The sequence below is a fragment of the Haemorhous mexicanus genome, chromosome 12, assembly GCF_027477595.1.
Source record: "Haemorhous mexicanus isolate bHaeMex1 chromosome 12, bHaeMex1.pri, whole genome shotgun sequence".
NCBI classification, from domain to species: Eukaryota; Metazoa; Chordata; class Aves; order Passeriformes; family Fringillidae; genus Haemorhous; species Haemorhous mexicanus.
In genome coordinates, this window is record NC_082352.1 from 10,374,318 (window position 1) to 10,396,181 (window position 21,864).

Here is a 21,864-nt window from a genome sequence, read left to right on the forward strand (position 1 = left end):
CAGCTCTGGGTGATCAAGTCTTGAGTTCTTGGCAAGTGAACATCTAAGATAAAAAATACTTTATAAATTATCCAGGTTGTTATTATGGCTGTGTTCACCTGTGAATATATCAGGAGCTTTGAAATTAAAAACAGAACTCCAACATACTTGGATTCTGTTTGTTAAGGCTTTAACTTGGTCAGGAGCTGCTGTGAATAATTCTCCCAAGAGAGGGGGAATAGGATGTGGTCACAGGCTGTCTGTCCATCCTGGTGTATGAGTGAGAGGGTGGGAGGAAGGTGCAGAGTGAAAGAAGCCATCCCAAGAGCTGGTCTGTTGTTATCAGTCTGACTTCTGTAATTCTTTCTGCTGCTCCACCATGCAGTGCTGAGGGGAGACTGCTCTTTGTGCCAGAGCTCCAGAGAGCTCCCTGAGATGTGACTTTGTGCTCTGCTCTCTCCATGTCTTGGATGCTCTCCCCTTTTTCCCTTCCCCATCTGCCCTCACACTGCTCCATGCAGACAATTTCTGGGGAGGAAGGGGCTGAAATCACCTCATGCATCAACCCTCCTGGGCTGGTGTGTGTTTCTTTAAAACACTTGGGCTCTACAGGCTCTGTACAGGCCATAGCCATTCTGCAGCTGTTGAGTCTTCTGAAAATGTGTGTGTCTTCAGCCAGGTCATCAGAAAATGTGGTGGATTGACACAAAGCCTGGTGGACAGTTTTAACTAGCCTGGGACAATAAAAGAGCTTCAGTCCAAGCCTGGTAGGCTAATGAAATAATAATTGCTTTTGTATTTTTTTGACAAAATTCTATTGATGTGTCAGTAAGAGACTGCAGAGTTTAGCAGTGCTTGAAAGTTCCCATTAAGGGGAGGAAAGCAAAGAGCAATACCTAGATCTGTGGGAGGTAGAAATGTTGACTTTTTTGTTTGCAGGTGGAAGGTGCTGTGCTTTTGTCAGGTCTTGCCCAGTACTAGCCTAAAAGAGATTCTGGTGCTGAATCTGAGCACCTCCTTGTTCCCACAGTAGATTTGGAAGGTAATAGGTGTTTTGGATAATTTTCTGGAAGATATTCTGTTGTCCAGGTTTTTTATACCTATCACATGTCCAGTGTTCTTACATATTCACTGGGCAAAAATTCTTCATGTGAATTGGCTTGCAAATGGCTATGAAGCTCACACAGATGTGACTAAATCATGTTGGTGTGTTTGGTGGCTGCTCCCAGAGGCTCTCAGAGCAGCTTCTAACCCACAGTGCCAGGGCTGCTTCTTATAGATCCTGACCTGGGTGACAATTCCTTCTCTTTTTCATCCAAACACAATTAAGGCTTCTAAAGAATTGGGGCTTTTTCTTGATAAGCTCCTGATCAGAGCTCTGTGGCTTTATGGCAACAGCCCAGATCCAGTCCCTATTTGGCTCAGTGTATTTGCCACTGGTGCTCTGGGAGTGTTCTTTGGTTTTTGTGGCCTGTTGCTGTTTCAGGTTTACACCTCTCTTGGTGTATCAAATCTTCAAGGAACAATGGCCAAAAAGAGTAAAAGTGATGCCGTGGTGCACAGTGCTCACATGACCCTTAAATGCATAAAGAGAAGCATGGTGAGTTGATCTTTTTCCCACCCATGACACCACCCATGATAGAATTTTTTTCTCTCTCTCAAATCTACCTTCTACAATTCCAGAAGGTTGTTGGAAAAAATTCAAAGGAGGAAAGACATAAAAAGTAGGGACTTGTAAAAAGGGAGGTGGTAGTGGCAGTGGGACATGGGATGCAAACTGAAACTAATTTGGAGTGGAATGATTCACCTCAAGGTAGCATTTATGTGATGCATTATGGGTTCTTGGTAAATCAATAAAGTACTGTTGGGGAGTTTCTTTGCCTGGTAGAGTTCTGAGAAGAAAATTGTATGATCCAGGGGTCATTCATAATTACTTGCAGTGCATATCTACAGAGATCAGCCAGGAAGAAACAAATCAATGAGATATCAATCTCTTTTTAATTAAAATGGGTTAGGCTATTGAAAAGACATGTCTCTTCAATCTGATGTCCTGTAAAACTCTTCAATAGTATGCAGAGAGAGTTCCAAGCTGACACTGCACCCATTTTTCATTTTTTGAGCATCAGATAACTGAGCCACAGCCACACAGTATAATCCTGTAGAATAGATGTAGCTCTTGGTATTGTTTTTTCATTGACATAGTCAGGAGAAGTTACAGAAAGCAAGCTGTGAAGTAATTTTTAATGGATTTTAATATTAAGTAGCCCAAGACAGTTCCACATAATTATGAATTTATTGCTGCTTAGCAATTAAAAGTTATTTTTTGAAAATGGATTCTGCTAATTGGAAAAAGAAAGCTCCCTCTCAAAATACATCTATATAATAAAAATTACCACCAAGATCATATTTCTGCAAGTATATTAAAGAAGATCTTCATTGGTTTTGATCTGAAATACACTTTTAGAAGGAGCTGGGACAGCAAGCCTGTCATCTCTTTCATGCAGTTGTTCACACCAGGCAGAGTTCCTGCACCCCCAGCCCATGGTAAAGGAATTCCTCAGGATGTTTCATGAGCTGACTGCCTCTCTGCTGCATCAGAGGCCAAACCTTCCCCTTGTCTGGAGTGTGTTGTCTTTGTTACTGAAAGACAAATTCCGATTGAAATACTTGCCCCTGTGCACACCTTCTGAGAGTTTCTTCTTCAGGAAAAACTGGCTTACGCCCAAGTGAAGTAATTGTGCAGTTACCTTTGCTTGGAAAATATAGTAACACATGATGCAAATGTTTCCATTTCTTCTTCATCTCTCCTTTAAGTGTCAGTGGTTTCTGAGATTCACACTTCTTTTCAAGAGCAATATTTTGCACACACAAATGGTGTGAATACCAAAAGAATTTTTTAAAGTGAAGAATGGGAGGACTTTAATTATGATGAGAAGTTCAGTAATAACCAGTACAGGTGCGACATTAGGAATACCATTAACTATAAATGGGAAAGATTCAATTTTATTTGCTTATTATACATATATACATATAAATATGTTAATATAAATGTCAGTTTATTCTGGATATGACTGAATAAGAGTGATACAATATGGGGGTTTTTTTGTGATTAATCCAAGTTTGGGAGGTACTCTGGAAAGAAGTGCTAGTTTCTCATTTTGCAAAAGTACACTTTTTTTTGGTCCAGTCTCACTGTTGATATATCTGGTTTTTCCTGCTTAATCATTAATAATTGGATAGGATGTTAGTGTTTGGCTCTATTTTCCAGAGGCAGAATTGCTCACTATGGTTTCTGAAACTTTTTCCAGCTTTTAGTGTGAAGGCAGTCTGAATGTGAGTGTGCAGTTAAGCATTTGGTTTTTGAAAGTAACTGGCTGGGATTTGGCTTTTCTGAGGAAAAAAAAGAAGTGGGGTTTAGTGGGTTCTTTCTCCCTGGAGCAGTGGCCTTGGGCACCATGGTGACGGTGGTCAAGTGGCAAAGAAGCTGTGGTCCTGTTATCAAGTTTTAATAAGACTTACAAAATCCTGTTTTTCATGCTTCCCTCCAGCACATCTCTGTGCTTCTTTTTTATGGCTCTTGGCATTGAATGAATGATATTAATGAACCTATTTGAAAAACACTGGTCATTAGACATGAACAATACAATATTTTTATTCCTTAATGCTCATTGTTAGCAGAACACTTGTATTGCCTTGGAAAAAGTATTACTTAAAGTGGAGTGAAATGTACAAAACTAGACGTTAAGTATCTTTAAACAAAAAAGTTTGATGAATTTTGGCTTGGACAGCTGTATTCTTTTCTCATTTTTCTATGCCTTTAATAAAACCTGAAATTAATAAAAGAGGATTTCCTAATTTTTAAGATGCATGTTTTGAGATTGAAGATTATGCACACACACAACTTCCAAAGAGTTCTGAGCATTCAGTTCCACAACACACTCACAGGAGCTGTCATTTGCTCAGAAGGAAAAAGCCCCATGATGTGGCACACTTGGACATGAAAACGTCTGAGCTGCCAGAGCAAGGTGAGCAGAGCAGCCCTCGGCGAGCGCTGCCCCCGCACGAGGCTCCTGGGCTCCCACCCACCAGCAGCACACAGCTCTTGCTCGCTGGTCACAGCACGCAGGTAGAAAGTTCAAGGAAAGTTTAAGGAATCAACTGTTTTTATTCCCTCCCCCCCGGGGAACATTGTGTATGAGTAACTATGAATTTACTAATCCTGTCTCTCTGCAGGATTCATCCCAGGAAGTGAGATTCAAGCTTGTGGAAAGGAGTTTGAGAGTTGCAAAGCAATAATTTAAAAAAACCTCATGCCAGAAACACCTGTCTGCACCAATGCAAGTTGATCTGGATCTTCATGCTTAGTGCTGATGATGAATCGCCTGTGGTTTTGGGGAGGCTAATTCCTGCTTTTGCTTGCATTGGGAATCTGAAGTTGATGCTCATGAGAAGTAAAATCAGAGAACGTGGGTTACTCGGTGTGCCTGAAGATCACAGAGGGAGCAGCGAAACGACAAAACTTCTCTTTGAAGCAGTGGCTTCAGCTGTGTCATTGTGTGCACTGGGGACTGAGAGAAATAGCAGCCAGCCTGGGAGAAGATGCCAGCTAAAGGGAAATACTTCTTCAACGAGAGTGATGAGGGCAGGATATCAGACCCGCTCTATGAGAAGTACCGCTACACCAGCCAGCAGCATCCCCTCCTGCTGCTGCTGCTCTTCATTGCCATCCTCTTCTGGACTACTCTAATCATCATCTTCTTCGTTACTGCTGTGAGTAAACTTCTTTTGTGTGTGTTCAGTGTTTGCAGAGAGGATAAGGAGTTCCTCTGACAGCACACTAAACCTTTTTGGCTATATGATATTTTGAGCCACAGGGTATCAAAGTGGCTGTGCTGAAAGATATCAAGTAACTGTGCATGTATTACTGTGTATGATTTTGAAAGGATGGGAAGAGAGGAGAGATTGTCAGGCACCTGCACAATTACTATAAGGATTGCTTTTCCTTTCTATACATTAGGAACAAATCCTAATCTGTATTGAATGCTAGCTATGATATTAAGTACTAAAAGGGCCAAGGAAGGAACAAAAACAGAAGTTAAAATGTCCTGCATTTCTCATATTATGGTCACTTGTTGGTTTTTCATCAGGGTATTCCTGAAGTGATTTTTTTCTTAATTTCCTTTTTAAAAATTCTTTTTCTTTTTCTTTTTTTTTTTTTTTTTTTGTTAATAAAAACACAACAGGAACCCCCCCCAGTACAATGGGTGATCAGTGGAATCAATATTTAGTTAGCAAAGAGCAGTGATCCTATAGGCATAGAAAAGATGCAGCTTAGAGATTTTTTTTTTTTTTTTGTTATGTAGTGTAATTTGATTTTCTGTAAAGAAATTTGGTGTTGTACAAGCCCAGCTGACAGCTGGTAAGAAGAGGAGCTGATTTAAAGATAATGTTGTAAAAAGGTAGTAAAGTAGCTACTAAAATCCTTCATTGCCCTTTAACTCTGCTTTCCAAACACTGTGCTTCATGATAACGGTCTTCAAGAGTCCCTTTCGCAGCAAATCAAATCTTACCAATTGCACCTGTATCACTTTTCCCTTTTATTTCTTAGGAAGGGAAAAAAGTAGCAACGCTATTTTTTAACAATTTATTTTCTGTAACACTTGGAGCACTGTTACTCCTCTTTATCAAAGTCTGAACTCTAAATACATTTCTTTGGGTACATCTGCATTGCAGATACAGTGGAGTTAGAACGTAGTGGTTTGGGGTTTGCCTTTTAAGCTAGTTTGGAAAACAATAGCAGTGGAACTGGAGTAGTGTCACAGTAGGACACAAAATGAACGACACGCACAAGCTGAGATGTCCAAGGTAAAAAGAGGGCAGTTTATTTCCAAACTCCAATATTTATAGACTTTCAAAAGTGACCATGGATTGGAGGGTGACATTGCTACCTCTCTAGCTACACTGGTCAAACCAACAGTCCATCAATTTTCTCCTCCCCCAGAAAGGAATGCAAAACAATCATTATTGACATGAAAAGTGGGTGAGAAACTCCATTACAAAAATGTAAACATCAGAAGGCTTAGAAGAACTTAAAAGAGCAGGGCGACAGGGTAGAATGAGTGTCTATAATAGTATTTATTATATTAGCTCTGTATGTGTGAATATCAGAAAGCGTTCATGCTGCCACAGCTGGTCTACTTTTTTAGAAAACCCAGGTTAACTTATTTCAAAGGTGTCCAAGCTGTTTCCAGGGCAGTATAGATGCGTCTTTCATTGTTCTGAAGGGGACGTTTGTAGCAGCTGTAACCCTTTGTTTTGCCTTGGCAGGAAGCTCACTCCCACCTGGCCCTCCTGAGTGTCTATAATAGCATTTATTATATTAGCTCTGTATGTGTGAATATCAGAAAGTGTTCATGCTGCCACAGCTTGTCTACCTAGTCTACTTAAAAACCCAGGTTAACTTATTTCAAAGGTGTCCAAGCCGTTTCCAGGGCAGTATAGATGAGTCTTTCATTGTTTGAAGGGGACAATTGTAGCAGCTGTAACCCTTGCTGTGCCTTGCAGGAAGCTCACTCCCACCTGGCGTTCCTGGCGGCGGTGTGCGCGGCGCTGGCGCTGTTTGCGGTCATGTACCTGCTGCTGTGCATGGAGTCCCTGCTCCGCCGCTGCCTGGCGCTCTTCGGCCTCGTGGCCTGGCTCTGCTTCCTCACCGTGGGATACGTTTCCCTCTTTGAAACAGGGAGTGATTTTCAGCTGTGGGAGCAGGTGGGTGTGCTGTGCTCATTCGGGTACTTGCGTAGGGCTGGAGGTCAGTTGTGGATGTGTTCGTGTGCTTTAATCTTTCAGGATGCTGTAACTGTGCAATAACTCTTCTGAGATTTAGGTTAGCTTTTAAAAGCTGGCTTCACCGATTTGTTGCAGTAAATATTAGCTGGTAGTCTGGATTATAATGAAAATACATTTCAGTGAAAGAATTAGATAATTGCATAAACTTATGTGGGAATTGCATCTTTAGTAATGAATTGGATTTTTGCAATTGAACTGGATTTTTATTTAGGATTTTTAATAAATCTTAATTACTATGAATTCATCTCTTTTTTTTTTTTTTTTTTTTTTTTTTTTTTTTTTTTTGTTAATAATACTTGCTCTTTTAATTTATTTGGGTCAGAGAAGTGTTCAAGAAATGTATAAAGGACTCCAGAGCTGGGTGTGCCCTAGGGAGCAGGTTTTTAAGTCAGTGTGAGAGGTGAAGTGAACAATAAGGATTAATGACACATCCTGGCACTGCTGGGTGTGGCTAAACTTCATTGCTTGCTATCTCTGATCAGAAGATGGGTGATTTCATGAAGCCAAAAATATCATAATTTGTAGGAAACTCCTCCTAAGATCTCATAATGCAAGCAGAAGAGTTTTAATTAATTTTTATCTTGTTTTATGAACTCTGCCCCTTCCCTTCTTTATTTGAATAGCTAAATATATAAATTATCAGTTAAACAACCAAAATCTGATTTTTATTATGGCCTGCATCCAGCAGTGTACGTTTTGGGTTGCTGTCCAGTATTTTTTAACTTAAGGAAGTGCCTATTACCTTAGGAACCACCCCCCCCCCCCCCCCCCCCCCGTCCCCAAATGTATTGATCTTAATTATAAATGCAAATATGTAACAAAGCACGATTTGGTTTTGCTGCTTTCAGTGCTGCAAGCCAATGTGGTGCTGTCATATGGTAATAATTCATTCATATTGATTTTAAGTCTAAAATATAAGGACGCCCTACTCTGAAAGTGAATAGATTTATTTCAGACTTTCACCTCAAGTTAGGAATTTATCACTAATTAAAGCTACTGTTTAAATGCAGGTATGGTCTTTGCTTGTCCATCCTTTTCTTGTGGTTATGAAACTATCCCACAGCATTCAGAACATTGTGTGATGGGAGTTGCAAATATGGCAGAAAAAATGTTTTTACTCCAGTTAAAGTAGTATAATATACAAGGAAAAACATTTTTGTTGATTGAAAACTTTTATTTGCCTGTTTGTCTGATTATTGCTGTCCCAGTCAATCTATCTCTTCTATTCTGGGAAGATATTTAAGAGCAGACTGGACCTTGAGACTTCCTTGAAGGAAGCTCTTGTCTGGAATGGCACAACTTAGTTCTGTGATGAGATGGAGCTGAGCCAGGAATGCTGCAATATATTCCTCTGATCAGGGCTGTTAGTTTCCATATGTATATATAAGCTGATAATTGTAACAAGTCTATAAATAAGAATTCAAGTTTTACAAACCTTCCCACTGATCTGGAGCAGTTCAGTTGTGCATTTCATAAAATGTGTGCAGCTAGATATGTGGTTAGTGGTAATAAAGGTGATTCTCTGGTGGGAGGACCAGGAAGTATCAGTTGGATTTTTGGTTTTTATCAAACGTGAAGCAAACATACACATGTGACTGGATGATGTTAAAATTAGAAAAACATCTTCCAACAGGTGAGAAATCTGATTCTATTCAGTATTGCTAGCCTTGCAACACACTGTTCCTGATGTACGAGTACAAAGTGCATCCAAAGTGCATCTCCAGCTGTAAAGGATAAGTTCAGGATAAAGGGCAAGGAGAAGTGAAAAAATGATAGGTGATATGTCACATTAACCCATCTTGTCTATGAGCTGTTAATCCCTCAAAACTCCTAGAACTACCACAGTCCTTGTGGTTTTAACTGTCTTTTGAAACCTCAATATCTAATAGTTCAGCCTTAACGTGAGTAAGAATCCCACTGCTTTGCTCCTGTTTTTCTAGTGATTTTTGGCATTACCTAATAACATGTGTGTGTGATTCTTTCTCATTTTCTCTTTCCAAAGGTGCCATTCTTTCTGTTCATAATCTTCACAGTTTATACCATGCTACCCTTTGGGATGAGAGGTGCTGTCATAGTTAGTGTTGTTTCTGCTCTCTCCCATATTGTTGTTTTAACTGTGGTAAGTGTAACATCTCAAGGACATAAGGAACGCATTCCATTTCAGGTAAGGAAACAACTTGGTTACATAATGAAATACTCTAGTCAAGCTACCCTTTGCTTTTGGCATAACTGTTCTTTTAATAAAAGTTCTATTGATGTTTCAAGTTTGTGGATTTGGAGCTTGGGCCCAAAGACCCTTTGGCTTTTTGTAAAATTGCAAATTTTTAAATCTACAGAGCAATTTTGTTTTTCTGACCTAAGTGGGAAAAGCAGGGTCATTAAATTAATTTTTAAGCTGTTAAAAACATGCCTGGCTTAGTCTCAGTCACTCTTCCCAAGCTGTGCTCCTTCAGGTGGGTCTACCTACCTTCATCAGGCAGTGCCCACGGGGTGGATCAAAAGGACCACTGCTGCCCTGGGGTGTCAGAGGGCCTGGGAGCGCAGCCTGCTGCGTTCTGGGTTCCTAGCACTCATTAACAGGGTGTGCTCATTAGCAGGAGCACCCCAGCTCCTTCCATGCAGAGTGTGCCAGGCTCCACACAGCGTGCTGATGCAGGAATTGGTGCACTGCTTTTCCACAAACCAAACCCTGGTGTCTTCAAATAAATGTTAAATGATAGCATAGCATTTTCTGTTTCATTATTGTGGCTGTGAAAGTCACATTACATCTGCCAGGTCCATCCTGGGTAATAGCAGCAATGATTTGTTATGGGATGGGGTAAGAGGAAATGAGACATGGTCTGGGATTTACTGTATTTTATGGGACTAATATGTTAGTGAAGTAATGCCCTGCAATAGGTAAATATTTTTCTTCTTGTGCAGCTCCTTGCCAATGCTGTAATTTTCCTTTGTGGCAACTTGATGGGTGCATTTCACAAGCGCCAAATGCAGGTTGCTTCGTGGGATTTGTACAGATACACCTTAAAGTGCATTCAGGTCCGAATGAAACTGAAGATTGAAAAGAGGCAGCAAGTGAGTGAGCTACTTCATGTTATGAGTTGCTTGTTTCCCTTTGCAAAGTCTGCATAAATTCATAAGGTTGGTGACTAATCCATGTTGAAAGGCTTGGTCCAATCTTTGAGATACCCACCTAGTGTCAAAAATAAAAGTTGTGCCCTTTGTAACAAAAGAAGGAAGTTAAAGGGAGGAAGCTGTTTTCTGGGGCTTGTCTACATGAAAATCACAGTATTTGTTACAGGAATGTAATTGCCAGTCATTTTTAGTTCCTTTTTTCCTAGAATAAACTGTTCCTGGGACTGGCTAAGGTAACTTAAGAAGACCTATCCTTAATGCCCTAAAATTACTTGTAAGGTAATTTTAGCAGTTAGTTTTGTGGTTCCCTTGGTCACATTTTTTGCATTGAAATCTAAAGTATTATTTGTTCTTATATTTTATTGTCTCACAAGTTGTTTTTCCTTTGCTAGAAGGAGAAAATTGAATGTGAATGGAGAAAAAGAAATCACATAATAGATTAAAATATTTATTTCCATTACTCCAGTGGTATTCAAAGAATAAACAAGCATGAATTTGTTACTGAAGAAGGTTTGTAGAGAGATACCAAAGCTGAAACTGGGGTGCCTTTCCTGGTATAAATAGGGTTAAGAAGTGCTCTACGAGGCTGAAGTGTATGGTGTTCTCTGCCCACCAGTTATTAGATAAAAAGAAGGGGCTGAAAAGTGACTGACCCGATCAAACCGGGAAGAAGAAACGCCACACTGCTAGTGCGATCTGTTCTCTGATGCTAATCTTGTGAGATGAGATGACAAATCTGCATGGAAGCCCTGCCAGAATCTCCCCACGCAGCTGCTGGGGAAGCCTCTGATCACCTTACCACGCAGGCAGGGTGCTCTCATTTCCCGGGCAATGTGCTTGCTTCCATGGGTGCTCAGGATTTTGGTTTCGGGATTGTTTGTTTTAATGGTTGCTTGTTTGAAGTGTAAATGTACTTAAGTCTATGGAAGGCTTTCTTTTCAAGCATGTTGCAATTTGTCAGGCAGTTCTGAGTATCCTTTCTGCCACCCACTTCTTTGTGAAAAAGATGCGAGAGCTGCAGTTCAGGGTTCCTCACTGCTTCCTTGAAAACCGTGGGCTGTGTCAGCCTCCCAAAAGCCCTGTTATATTCCCTGGGATTCGGCTGTCAGTTTGAGTTCTTTCCCAGGGATGACTCTCCTAGTCCCAAAACAGTAGGTGAGGGAAAGGAGGTGTTTCTTGTTCCGGGATCAGTCTCAAGCTAAACTGCTGCCCATGCCTTGTGCGGACAAGCACCTGATGCTCAGGGACTGTATCTTCCCACTGTGATCCCGGGGTATTTCTTCTCGGGGGCCGGCACTGGTTAAACAACCCTGGCAGCTCCGTGCTGCCTGAACAGGGCTGCAGCCAGGGAAAGGGGACTGGGACCTGGTCCCGGGGACAGCATTTAGCATTTTTCTTGGCTGCACAATGTGTTAATCTTGCAGTTGATGCCGTCTGAAAAAGTTCCTCTTTGTAGCCACTCCACATAGCGTTTCCTCTTCCATCTCTGTGGTGGGAGAGCCCTTCCTCACTCAAAATATTCTCTTTTTATCATCTTCTGCCCAGCAACTTACCAGGGTCTTTTTGAAGAATGGGCTTTTGAGTGAGAGCCAGTGTAAAACAGTGCCCTGAACAATCAAACAATGGAAGTTGGTTTGGAGGAGTCTGTTTCTTGTTCAGTTTAAAAGGCTTCATTTCAGTGGCATTGCTTGAGGTTAGCTATAGCAGCATGCAGCTGGCACTTTTCTATCTGTTGCTGCCTTTCCAGCATTTGAGAATTTACAAGTATTTTTAATACTGAATAGATTGTTGGGTACAAAACATAAGCTTTTACAGAACCTTTATCAGACAATGCCAATGTAACACTAAAATCAGGGAACAAAATTCTTGCAGTCTAGAATTCTGTAGTTTCAGAGTTACTGTGTTTAATAATTTTGCACAATTATTCCACCCCCCACTTTCTAGGAAAATTTGCTTTTATCCATCCTGCCTGCTCATATCTCTATGGAAATGAAGCTGGCAATCATTGAGCGACTGAAGGAAACTAATGATAACAGGCAGATGCATGACAACAACTTCCACAGCCTATATGTAAAAAGGCACCAAAATGTTAGGTAAGTGGAAGCCCCAGAAATAATTGTTTTGATATAAACTTCTGATTCCTATCAGTACATATGGTCCAGTGAAATTTAAATTTGAAGGCAGGCAGACTTTGAGGCTGAAGTGGTCTTCTTTCCTGCTAAGGGAAGATAACGTGTGTTGAACTGGTGTGCTGCCTTTTAAATCAGGGGAGATACTTGAACCCCTTTAGCTGGAGTTGTTTCCCAAAGAGGAGTGAGGAGTTTTCTGTAAAATGCATTTCAATAGTTATGCTGAGTGTGGAACTGATGTATCTTCATATTTCACTTTGCCTGCTTTTTCCTTTTGCTCTTGTCTAGCATTCTTTATGCAGACATCGTAGGATTCACTCGCCTTGCCAGTGACTGCTCTCCTAAGGAACTCGTAGTGATGCTGAATGAACTCTTTGGAAAGTTTGATCAGATTGCAAAGGTAGGTGTACACTTTGTGCTGTAGGATAAAGGCCTTCAGAAAAGAAGTCTTTTTGCACAACAGGAGGCAGCTGGGTGTTAGTCCTCAAGCTGGGAAGGCAAAACTGCTTTTGCATTAAAGTTAACAGGCAAAATCACATTAAAACAATCTGTAAATCTAAAATTGGAAATGTAGAAAGTTGCTACTGTAATTCCAGTTCTTGGGTGTGGAGGTTTATCTGTATCATTTAGGAAATTGTCTGATGGTGGTAAGTGGTTGTAGCAGGGCTGTGGGAGGTTCTGTGTACAAACTCCACTGAGAAGCTTTGCTGTGTTCAGCTCCAAGGTTAGTTTGGTCCCATGAATGGAGAACTCTCAGACACACATTTAAATGCAGAGGCATCAGGCAAAGAGAGTGAGTCCTGAGCCATCAGGCTCAGAAGAGAGCTAAAGAAAGCTTCCTGTTACTAATGGATACTTACAAAAAAAGTGTAAGGCTGGGGAGTAGTTTACAATGGTCCCTGTTAAGACGTACCCTCAATACTGACCCTTCAGCCTGGCAGGAATTTTTACCACTTCCACTTGCTTGAGGTCAATTTTTTGCAGCAGTAATCACAAACTCAGGTTTTTAGTTCTCACATTTCAGGGACTGTATCACTTATATGTTTGTGTGTTGTGCTTGTGAAATCCTAAAAATTTGCCATAAAAAGCTGGAAAACTCTAAAATTGTTAATGTAGCAGAGGGGTGAAAGTGCTGTAATTAAACCCTTGTTGATATCATTGAATAAATTCTTAAATATACCACTGATTAAAACCTAAGATGCTAGTAATATTTTTGGCTAAATAGCATGGCTAATTTTTGCATTTATCTGAATTCAGTTGTTGTTAAGTGTTTGGGTAATGACAAATAAAAGTTATAGTATATCTATTGCAATTGTATTGTTGTAAAGCAGCTATAAAGACAGAGTAGTTATGTCATCTTAGTTGCCAAATGCAAAATTTCTTTTAATGAAGAAATACAAGCTGAAGTTAAACACATTTGGTAAGGTTTTGTAACCATTTTGCAGACAGAAAAATAGAAAAAAAATCTAGATTTTGAGTGATGAGTTTTAATTTCTCACTGCTGTATGCAAATTGCACTGAAATGTCTGGATTTAGTGAGTCAAGGTCTTTTGCAACTCTGTGGTTGAGCTGTGAGAAGAGGTTCCTGCTTTTTGTGCTATTTTTGTTCTGCCAGGGAGTATTCTGTCATCTTTTCCATAATGTACAAATCTTGCAAGCTCCAATTTACCTAATAAAAACTGATGGCTAAGCTGGACACTGAGCTGGATGCTGAAGTGCAGCAGCTCTAATCTAGGGCTGTTTTTCCCTGCTGATCCCTCTGAGCTTGTCATTTGTGGCACTGCTCAGAACCCACCGGGATGGATTAAGATGTGGAGAATGATGGATGTTCCCTAAAGGCTTTAACTGATGAGGGAGAACAGCTCAGCTTGGGAAATTGCCACATATTTGGGCTGATTTTGGAGTTGATTTAGGAGCTGTGTTCCCACAGCAGGTAGTGTTGAACAGCTGGAGCTATTGGCTGGCCCAAATAAAGCCATCTCTGCTCGTCAGTCAAACACTACACAGCCTTGCAGAATTAGCCCTGGCTTGCTTGCAACCTTTGTAGTTAAAATTCTTCAGTAAAGTGTTCACAGAAGACAGTATCAGAGACTTTTTGCTCTCTCCTGCCAGTCACTGGCAGCAGTATTCTCTTTTGCACAGTTAGGAAAAATTTTTTTTGCTACCATTTAGTATTGTGGGCTTTTTATTAGCAATAGCAAACAGTAGTGTGTGCCAGCTTCCTCTTCAGTCCTGTTTGAAATAACAAAAAACCCCCAATTTGCATCTGCACAACTGCCAGGTTGGGCATCTGAATTTCTAAGTTTTCCCTCAGTGCTGGGAAGTTTTATGACACCTCACACTGTTACTTATGAGGCTGCTATGTAAAAATAGAGAGAAAACTGCCCATAATTCAGATGAGGATTAAAAGATAGATTAGCTGATTTCATCTTTTAGATGGTAAATTGTGTGGTTTTATTTTATTTATGGTTTTTTCAATTTCACACAGTTCCAAGAAAAAGGCAAGAAACTAACAAGATGGTTTTATTTCAGAAATGCTTAAAGTGGTCATTTTTGTTCTCTCCAGTGAGCAATGTCTAAGCATTCAGACGTGGGGCAGGAGAAATAATCTTTGTTTCAACAAGGATTGAACAAAGCCTGACTTTCTGAAACCAGAACTTTTGGAGTTAATTTTTTCCTGTTAAAACTGTTTGTTGTAATTTTGCAGGAGAATGAATGCATGAGAATTAAAATCCTGGGAGACTGTTACTACTGTGTCTCAGGCCTGCCTGTGTCCTTACCGGTTCATGCCAGGAACTGCGTTAAAATGGGGCTCGACATGTGTGAAGCAATAAAGTAAGTACTGCACATTAGGCTGTTTAAAATACAGATACTGTGTGCAGATATTGAGATTTGAGATATTGAATTAAGTAATTAGTTTTCTTGTCAACATTTCAAGTGCATTTATTAGCTGTAGTTGCATAGTTCTGATGGTGTTTGTCACGCCGTTGCACCAAGTGTATGATGAGAGGAGGAGATAAAATGACAAGTCTGCTCTAACCCACGATGCCTCCCCAGGCAGGTGAGAGAAGCCACGGGTGTGGACATCAACATGAGGGTCGGCATCCACTCCGGGAACGTGCTGTGCGGGGTGATCGGCCTCAGGAAGTGGCAGTACGACGTGTGGTCACACGACGTGTCCCTGGCCAACCGCATGGAGTCTGCCGGAGTGCCGGGGTGAGTGCCCCCTCTGTGCCGGGCTGTGTCCCCTCTGTGCCGGGCTGTGTCCCCTCTGTGCGGGTCCGAGCCGGGCTGTGCCCTCTGTGCTGTGCCCCCTCTGTGCCGGGCTGTGCCCCCTCTGTGCCGGGCTGTGTCCCCTCTGTGCGGGTCCGAGCCAGGCTGGCACGGCCCCGGGTCTGTCACTGCACTGTGACACACATCCTCACCTGGGCTGGTGGAAACAGGACACGTGTGCTTAGCAGAGCTGTAAAATTTTTGTATTTTCTGATTGTGTTTTCAATGAGCCATAAAATTCTATTCTTAGCCAAGAGACTGCTTCCTGACCTTCCCTTCTTGGGAGAAACATGTGCGTTATGTTGACTTAGTTAATCCATGCTGTACACAGGGGTAATTCTACGTTTGTGAGTTTAGTTAGAGAACAGTTGTGCTCCTTAGGTCAACAAGACCAAGCTGTCTTTACCCAGTATTTCTGCTAATGCATCGATCAGCTCCACTTGATTTATATCAGCTCTATATTCACCACTCAAACCTCATAAGCAACTCAGAAATTAAAATGCACCCTGATGGGGAGTATCCCAGCAAGGAGAGTCTGGAGCTGGTGTTTGTTGTGCATTTGCCATGGGCAGAAGGAAGGGAAGGGAGTGGTGCTGGATGGGAGGATTGAGGCTGAGCAGGAATACAACTTGCCACGTGCTGCTGCTCCAAGCATTGGGGCTGAGGTTGGTCTCATAGCCTTTTTAAAACACTCATTGAACAGAACAAATATAAATGCTTTTCAAAACCACCAACATTTGCATTTTCTTTGTTTAGGAAAGTATATTCTTTTCCTGTTTTCTAAGTTAAATTTAAGGATTAGAAATGGTCAAAGAAACCCTCTTTTTTTTTCTTTCTTATTTTGGTAGCTTACAATAAAAAAGGCTGTTATGGGACTTTTTATTTTTTTTCATTCCCAAATCAGACCGTGATTTTTTTTCTGTTGTGGTAGTCTGTGCAAATTGGTTTCTTTTAGTAAGTGTTTCTATCCAGTGATATTATAGCTTTTTTTATTATTTCTGTACCTCAGACAGCTTTTAGGTATATGCTTGTAACTTAAAAATTAAAGTGGTTTAGTAAGTGATAGGAGGTTATGAATATCAAAATACTTTGTTGCATTGGTGACTGAAACAGAAAACCAAGCTCCAAGTAGCTTTCTAACAGTTACACCACCAGGCAGGCTGAAGGGTTTAGTGTGTTGATTCAGAGTGATTAAACAAGAATACAGAGTTGTAAAGTTTCTTTTGTTGGTAAAACAAACAGCATGACTCTGAATATGGCACAAACCCACACTGTTAGTCACGTTTAGGACCTCTGCCTAATCTTGGAAACTCTGATTATTCCTGTATGTTTGTCAGGTTTATAGTTGATAAACTCATTCCTGGTAAGGAATTAAGCTGCTTTAGCTTGTCGTGCTGATCCGGAAACGTTTTTCTTATTACTTCCTAAATCTATAGCAGTGTAGTTCTCACTCATCTTGTATTTCAAAACTGGCCGGAGGAAACATCTTCCACTTGTGGAAGACTGAGCCTGACAGGGTGGAAGGGGTATTATTCACTATGCAAGTGTTACATTGTATTTTTTTTCCTGCTCTGCAAGGAATTATTGGCTGAGGATTCCTCATTCCAATGTTAGCTAGTCCTGCTCCTTTGGAAGCAGTTTTGCCATTAGGAGCCAGACAGAGGTTTTGTTTAAAATAGGAAGCATGTCCATTTTGAGTTTCTGTAAATGAAGGAATTCTAAAGATTTTTGAAGGGATGCAGGAAAGCATATAGCTTTTGAAGTATTTTCTGTCCAGTGTCAGAGTAACTTTGTTCATTTCCTTGTGATTTTAAAAATTACTTAGACTCATTACAGTGTAATACACTACTAAAGCAGAAAGGAGTAGCATAAAACCAAAGCTAAAAACACATTGATGACCAATTCTCTCTAATGTGTAAAAGCCTGAAAGCTCAGCACGTGTTATTCTGCTGTCAGCATAGGAAGCTGGGCACAGCGTGCTGGGCGTTCTGTCCTGGCACAGCAAGGGCAGCAGGGCGTGCTCCAGCTTGCCTGGAGAGCAGCTCTTGGTGATGTGCTTATCCTGGAACCCAGTGAGCAATTAGTAACTGCTGAGAGATCACTGGCTCCTAACTGGAAGAGAAGTTTGTAGGGAGATGGGAAGTGTCCTACAGCAGTGCGTGGTTTGAGGGAGAGGGGAGAGGAAACTTGGGAAAATGGTGGGTAGTGAACAAATGTACTGCTTTTTGGAGGAAAGGGAAAAGCACAGGAAACTTGCTGCAGCACATGGCTGTGTTTTAAGGCTCAGGGCACAGAGATCACTCAGAATGCTCCAGTCTCTGTGGAAGAAAATAATGCTTTAGAGCAAACTTTAAAATTTCTGATTTGAAAGTTCACTTATTTGCAAAAGTGTGTAGTCAAGGTTACAATTACACTTTTTTTTTTGAGGAAAATTACTAGCAAACAGATAAAAGCAGGCACCCTCTGCAATTCAGCTCTTACCGTTAGCTTCAAAAGTACTGAGGAAGTTTTTATTCTTCCTTCTTAGAAGCTACAGCCAGTAGTTTTCAGGTCTTGGACACGTTACCTTCATGTAAACCTATGTCCAACTTTAGGAAGGAGAGGTGGATGGAAGAGTGATTCCCTTGTTCTCTATAGTTAGGCAGCAGTGGTGCACACTGCCCGTTTCCATTCTGGAATTGTGCTTTTCCCAGCCCTGAGCTAATGGATTGGAGGGCAGTGTCTAAGCCCTCTGTGCCAAAGCAAAGTGAGGAAAGCATGGGAAGATGAACAATGAGAAAGTAGAACTTAAGAAATGCTATTTTATGAACTTCCTCCAGTCTCTTGTGGAGAAATTATATGGAAAGCTATTGCTCATAACTTATGTGGAAATGCATGATTTGAGATACTGAGTGAAATAACGTTTAAGGGGAGGTGTGAATAGGTACTGTCACAGTTTGAGCCTGGTGCAGAACAGAAAAATACTGGCTGCTCTCCTCAGAAGTGCATTGCTGTTGTTGCCTTTTCCTCGAATTGTTTCAGTCAGAAAAGGCAGACTTTCAGAATTCTCCTCAGAGTTAACAAAAAACCTTCCCCAGCTTTCTTTTCCCAGACTTTGTGTCTCCCCCCACCCTCATGCATTTCTAGCACAAAGCAGTCCTTGCTTGTGTTTTGTTCATGAGTTCTCCCTGCAGCTCTCACAACCTGCCTGTGAGCCTGCCTGTCTCGTGAGTCATCAGATCTCCTTTGATCACATTTCTTCTTGTTTCATTTACTTCCCTGCTTATTTCAATTTAATTTTATACCAATACTATCCCGTAATGGGAAGTGTTTTTTAGGACCCTTGCTATGAATGGTGTACTATAGTAAAAGGTTGCAAATATAATTTTAAGTACTGGCAGGATTTTTCAGTTGCCTGCCAAAGCAAGGGATGTCTGAAAAGCAGAAATGTCAGCAGGGGCCATTGAAATGTAAATGAAATGCTTAATGTGACCTTTCTGTGAGTGTTTGGGTCTCTTGTTCTTTCTCTGTTCTCAGCCGTGTGCACATCACTGAAGCAACATTAAATCACCTAGGCAAAGCTTATGAAGTAGAAGAAGGGAATGGACACCTGAGGGATCCTTACCTTGAATCCATGAATATCAAAACCTACTTAGTGGTCGATCCAAGGGTATGCATTTGTTTTTAAACATATTTATTCAAGTGTATACACACATAAGTACATAGGTTTCTGCAGTGCAAACAGCTTTTTTATTCAGGAGCAGAATTAGAGCATGGTGTGAGTCACCTGAGTAGCTTGGATTTGGGAGTTCAGATATGAAAGCACATCCTGCGTTTTTATGACATACCTATTACATTGAAGGTCATAGGTGTTATGCTGAAACCTCTTATGTGACCCACTTAGAGTAAAAGCACATATTTGACTATGTATTTGTGTGAAGTGTCTCAAAAACCCAAGTCAAAAGATGAGGATGAAAGAATACCTGTACTATGGGGCCAATTCCAGCTAAAATATTCCCTGTTAAATAGAATCAAATGTCTTCCTCACTATCTGAAAAGAAAGATTCACCTTCTATTCAGGGTGTGAAGTTAGCAACTGTGGGTTGCTCCCTTAGAGCCTGGTAACTACAAACACCTGGAGTATTGCTATTTTGAATTGGCTTGTGGTTGATGAGTAAAATGATCAAATGAAAAAAGAATGCAGATAGGAAACTTCGTTCCTTCCTGATCTCTACAGGAAGGAACAGCATAGAGCTACTTTTAATTAGCAAGAACTCAATCTTACCTTGGTTATATTTTTCAATACTGCAGTCGTCCCCCCCCGCCAGCTGCACACAGCACATATTCTCAGAATGAGAACCTATGTCTATTAGAATGGTCTCTGCTTCCTTGAAGATACTTGTGAATTGTTAGAGGATTATCAGTCCTTGATGTCTTGGTTTATTCTGTAGTTCTGCAAGGGTATTGCTGCACACACTGTCTGTGCTGCCTGACTCAGCTCCTGTGACACAGATATAATCTAACGTGGAGTCTGTAATTTGTGGGATCTTCTAACCACTGTTTTGATACACCCCAGCAGCTCAGGAGTTTGGCACCTTTCTCCCCTGCTGTAGTGCTGACTGCAAGGGAACTGTATCTGTCCATAAGATCCTGTGAGCCCTTGCATCACTGTACATAAATCTGGAGTTTGACTGTAGCAGTGTTGCAAGCCAAGTTTTATAAAGGCAGATGAAGCAATTTATTGTGTGTGCTGTGATGTGCTTTAGCTCACCTTAATTAAACGAGATAAAGGAATTGAGGTTGGCTGACATGTTGCTGATGTGTCCAGAGCCCTACAAAACAGCGAGATTGTGTAGTAAGCTACTCAACACACAGAGTATTTCACTATTTTGCAATTTGCCTGAATTTCTGTTTTGTACCTGAGCGTGTTTTCTTTCTGTTAGTCCAAGCAATGGCTCTCAAACAACCACCTCCCCAAGACGCGGGTGAACGACGGGCTGAAGATGCGCGCCTCGGTGCGGATGACGCGGTACCTGGAGTCCTGGGGGGCGGCGCGGCCCTTCGCGCACCTGAGCCACCGCGAGAGCGTCAGCAGCGACTCCTCGGGCTCGCAGGGCCGCCGCAGGAAGGTCAGCCACCGGGGGGCTGCAAACTGCTCCTGTTCCTGCGCTGTGAAACTCTACAGCCGCCTTTAGTGGCTGTGGGTCTGCTCTGACCCTCGGCGGGCGCTGCGTGTGCAGCTCAGCGAGCGCCTATCCCTCGCTCCCTGTAGTTAGGCAGCAGTGCTGCACACTGCCAGTTTCCATTCTGGAATTGTGCTTTTCCCGGCCCTGAGCTAATGGATTGGAGGGCAGTGCCTAAGCCCTCTGTGCCAAAGCAAAGTGAGGAAAGCATGGGAAGATGAACAATGAGAAAGTAGAACTTAAGAAATGCTATTTTATGAACTCCCTCCAGTCTCTTGTGGAGAAATTATATGGAAAGCTATTGCTCATAACTTATGTGGAAATGCATGATTTGAGATACTGAGTGAAATAACGTTTAAGGGGAGGTGTGAATAGGTACAGAAAAATACTGGCTGCCCTCCTCAGAAGTGCATTGCTGTTGTTGCTGTGTTGCCTTTTCCTCGGATTGTTTCAGTCAGAAAAGGCAGACTTTGACTTTCTCCTTCTGTCAGACCTTCACCATTCTCAGACTGCCAGTCGTTCTAGCACACTATAATGATAGCATATCCTCAGAGCAAAACTATTTATTTTTTCTATTATTTTTCCCATCTTGAGATCCTGCCTGGTGCAAGTAGTTTTGTAAAAAAAAAAAAGGTAGATGCATGCAATACCTAATTGAAATGTATAGAATATAAGTAGTCCCTTCACACGCTCTCCTGGCAACTGGATTTTATCAGTAAAGAATTTTTAAGATCAAGAATTTTAAGGTTTTTAAGATTTTGAAATATAAGAAAACTAATTTTTCCTTCCATCTCCCCTTTCTGAAAGTTGGAAGTAGGAGATGTGCATGCTTTCAGGTGTGGTCCTGGAGGCACAGCTGTAGTAAATTTTAATTTAAACATCCATCCATCCGTCCATTTAGATGTGTGGAAGTGGTTTCCAGTCTGCTTACCTCTGCTGGTGCTTGCTTAGTCATTTTGGTGTGTAGAGAAAAATGAGAAGGAAGATCTAACAATCTTTTTTGTCAGAAAATACTTCTCACTTGTTAAAGCAGAAAACATTGCTGGAAGGGATTGGTTTTTAGAAATGTTTCTGTTTGAGAATGATTCTTGATTTCTGAATAAAAATGGTTTTGGTAGTTTCTTGATTGTTGTTTCCCATAGTTGTTTGCTATTCAAAAGTGTGTAACTTATTCTTAATTCCTATTTTATTTAGGAAATACCCTTGTGTTCTACTGGGCGCCAGAGAACTTCTGATAGGTTTGTCAAGTACCTTCTTGTCTTTTTTTTGTGCTCCTGTGCTCCTCTTGCAGTTCAGCGTGCTGTAAGGATGTGATCATTTGGATGATTAATCACTGTGTGTAT

At 41.2% G+C, this 21,864-nt stretch overlaps 1 protein-coding gene across 8 annotated transcripts in view; it reads left to right on the top strand.

The window, feature by feature from the left end:
- ADCY7 (adenylate cyclase 7) overlaps positions 1–21,864 on the top strand; it is a 60,795-nt gene that overhangs the window by 22,890 nt on the left and 16,041 nt on the right. For all 8 annotated transcript variants that reach the window (XM_059857074.1, XM_059857076.1, XM_059857079.1 and 5 more), the window contains 11 exons: positions 4,213–4,749; positions 6,544–6,744; positions 8,828–8,989; positions 9,748–9,897; positions 11,902–12,050; positions 12,375–12,486; positions 14,794–14,921; positions 15,144–15,302; positions 18,876–19,008; positions 20,282–20,467; positions 21,716–21,759. In XM_059857074.1, the coding sequence (XP_059713057.1) occupies positions 4,579–4,749; positions 6,544–6,744; positions 8,828–8,989; positions 9,748–9,897; positions 11,902–12,050; positions 12,375–12,486; positions 14,794–14,921; positions 15,144–15,302; positions 18,876–19,008; positions 20,282–20,467; positions 21,716–21,759 (1,595 nt within the window). In that variant the 5' untranslated portion in view covers positions 4,213–4,578. The remainder of the gene's footprint in view (positions 1–4,212; positions 4,750–6,543; positions 6,745–8,827; positions 8,990–9,747; positions 9,898–11,901; positions 12,051–12,374; positions 12,487–14,793; positions 14,922–15,143; positions 15,303–18,875; positions 19,009–20,281; positions 20,468–21,715; positions 21,760–21,864) is intronic.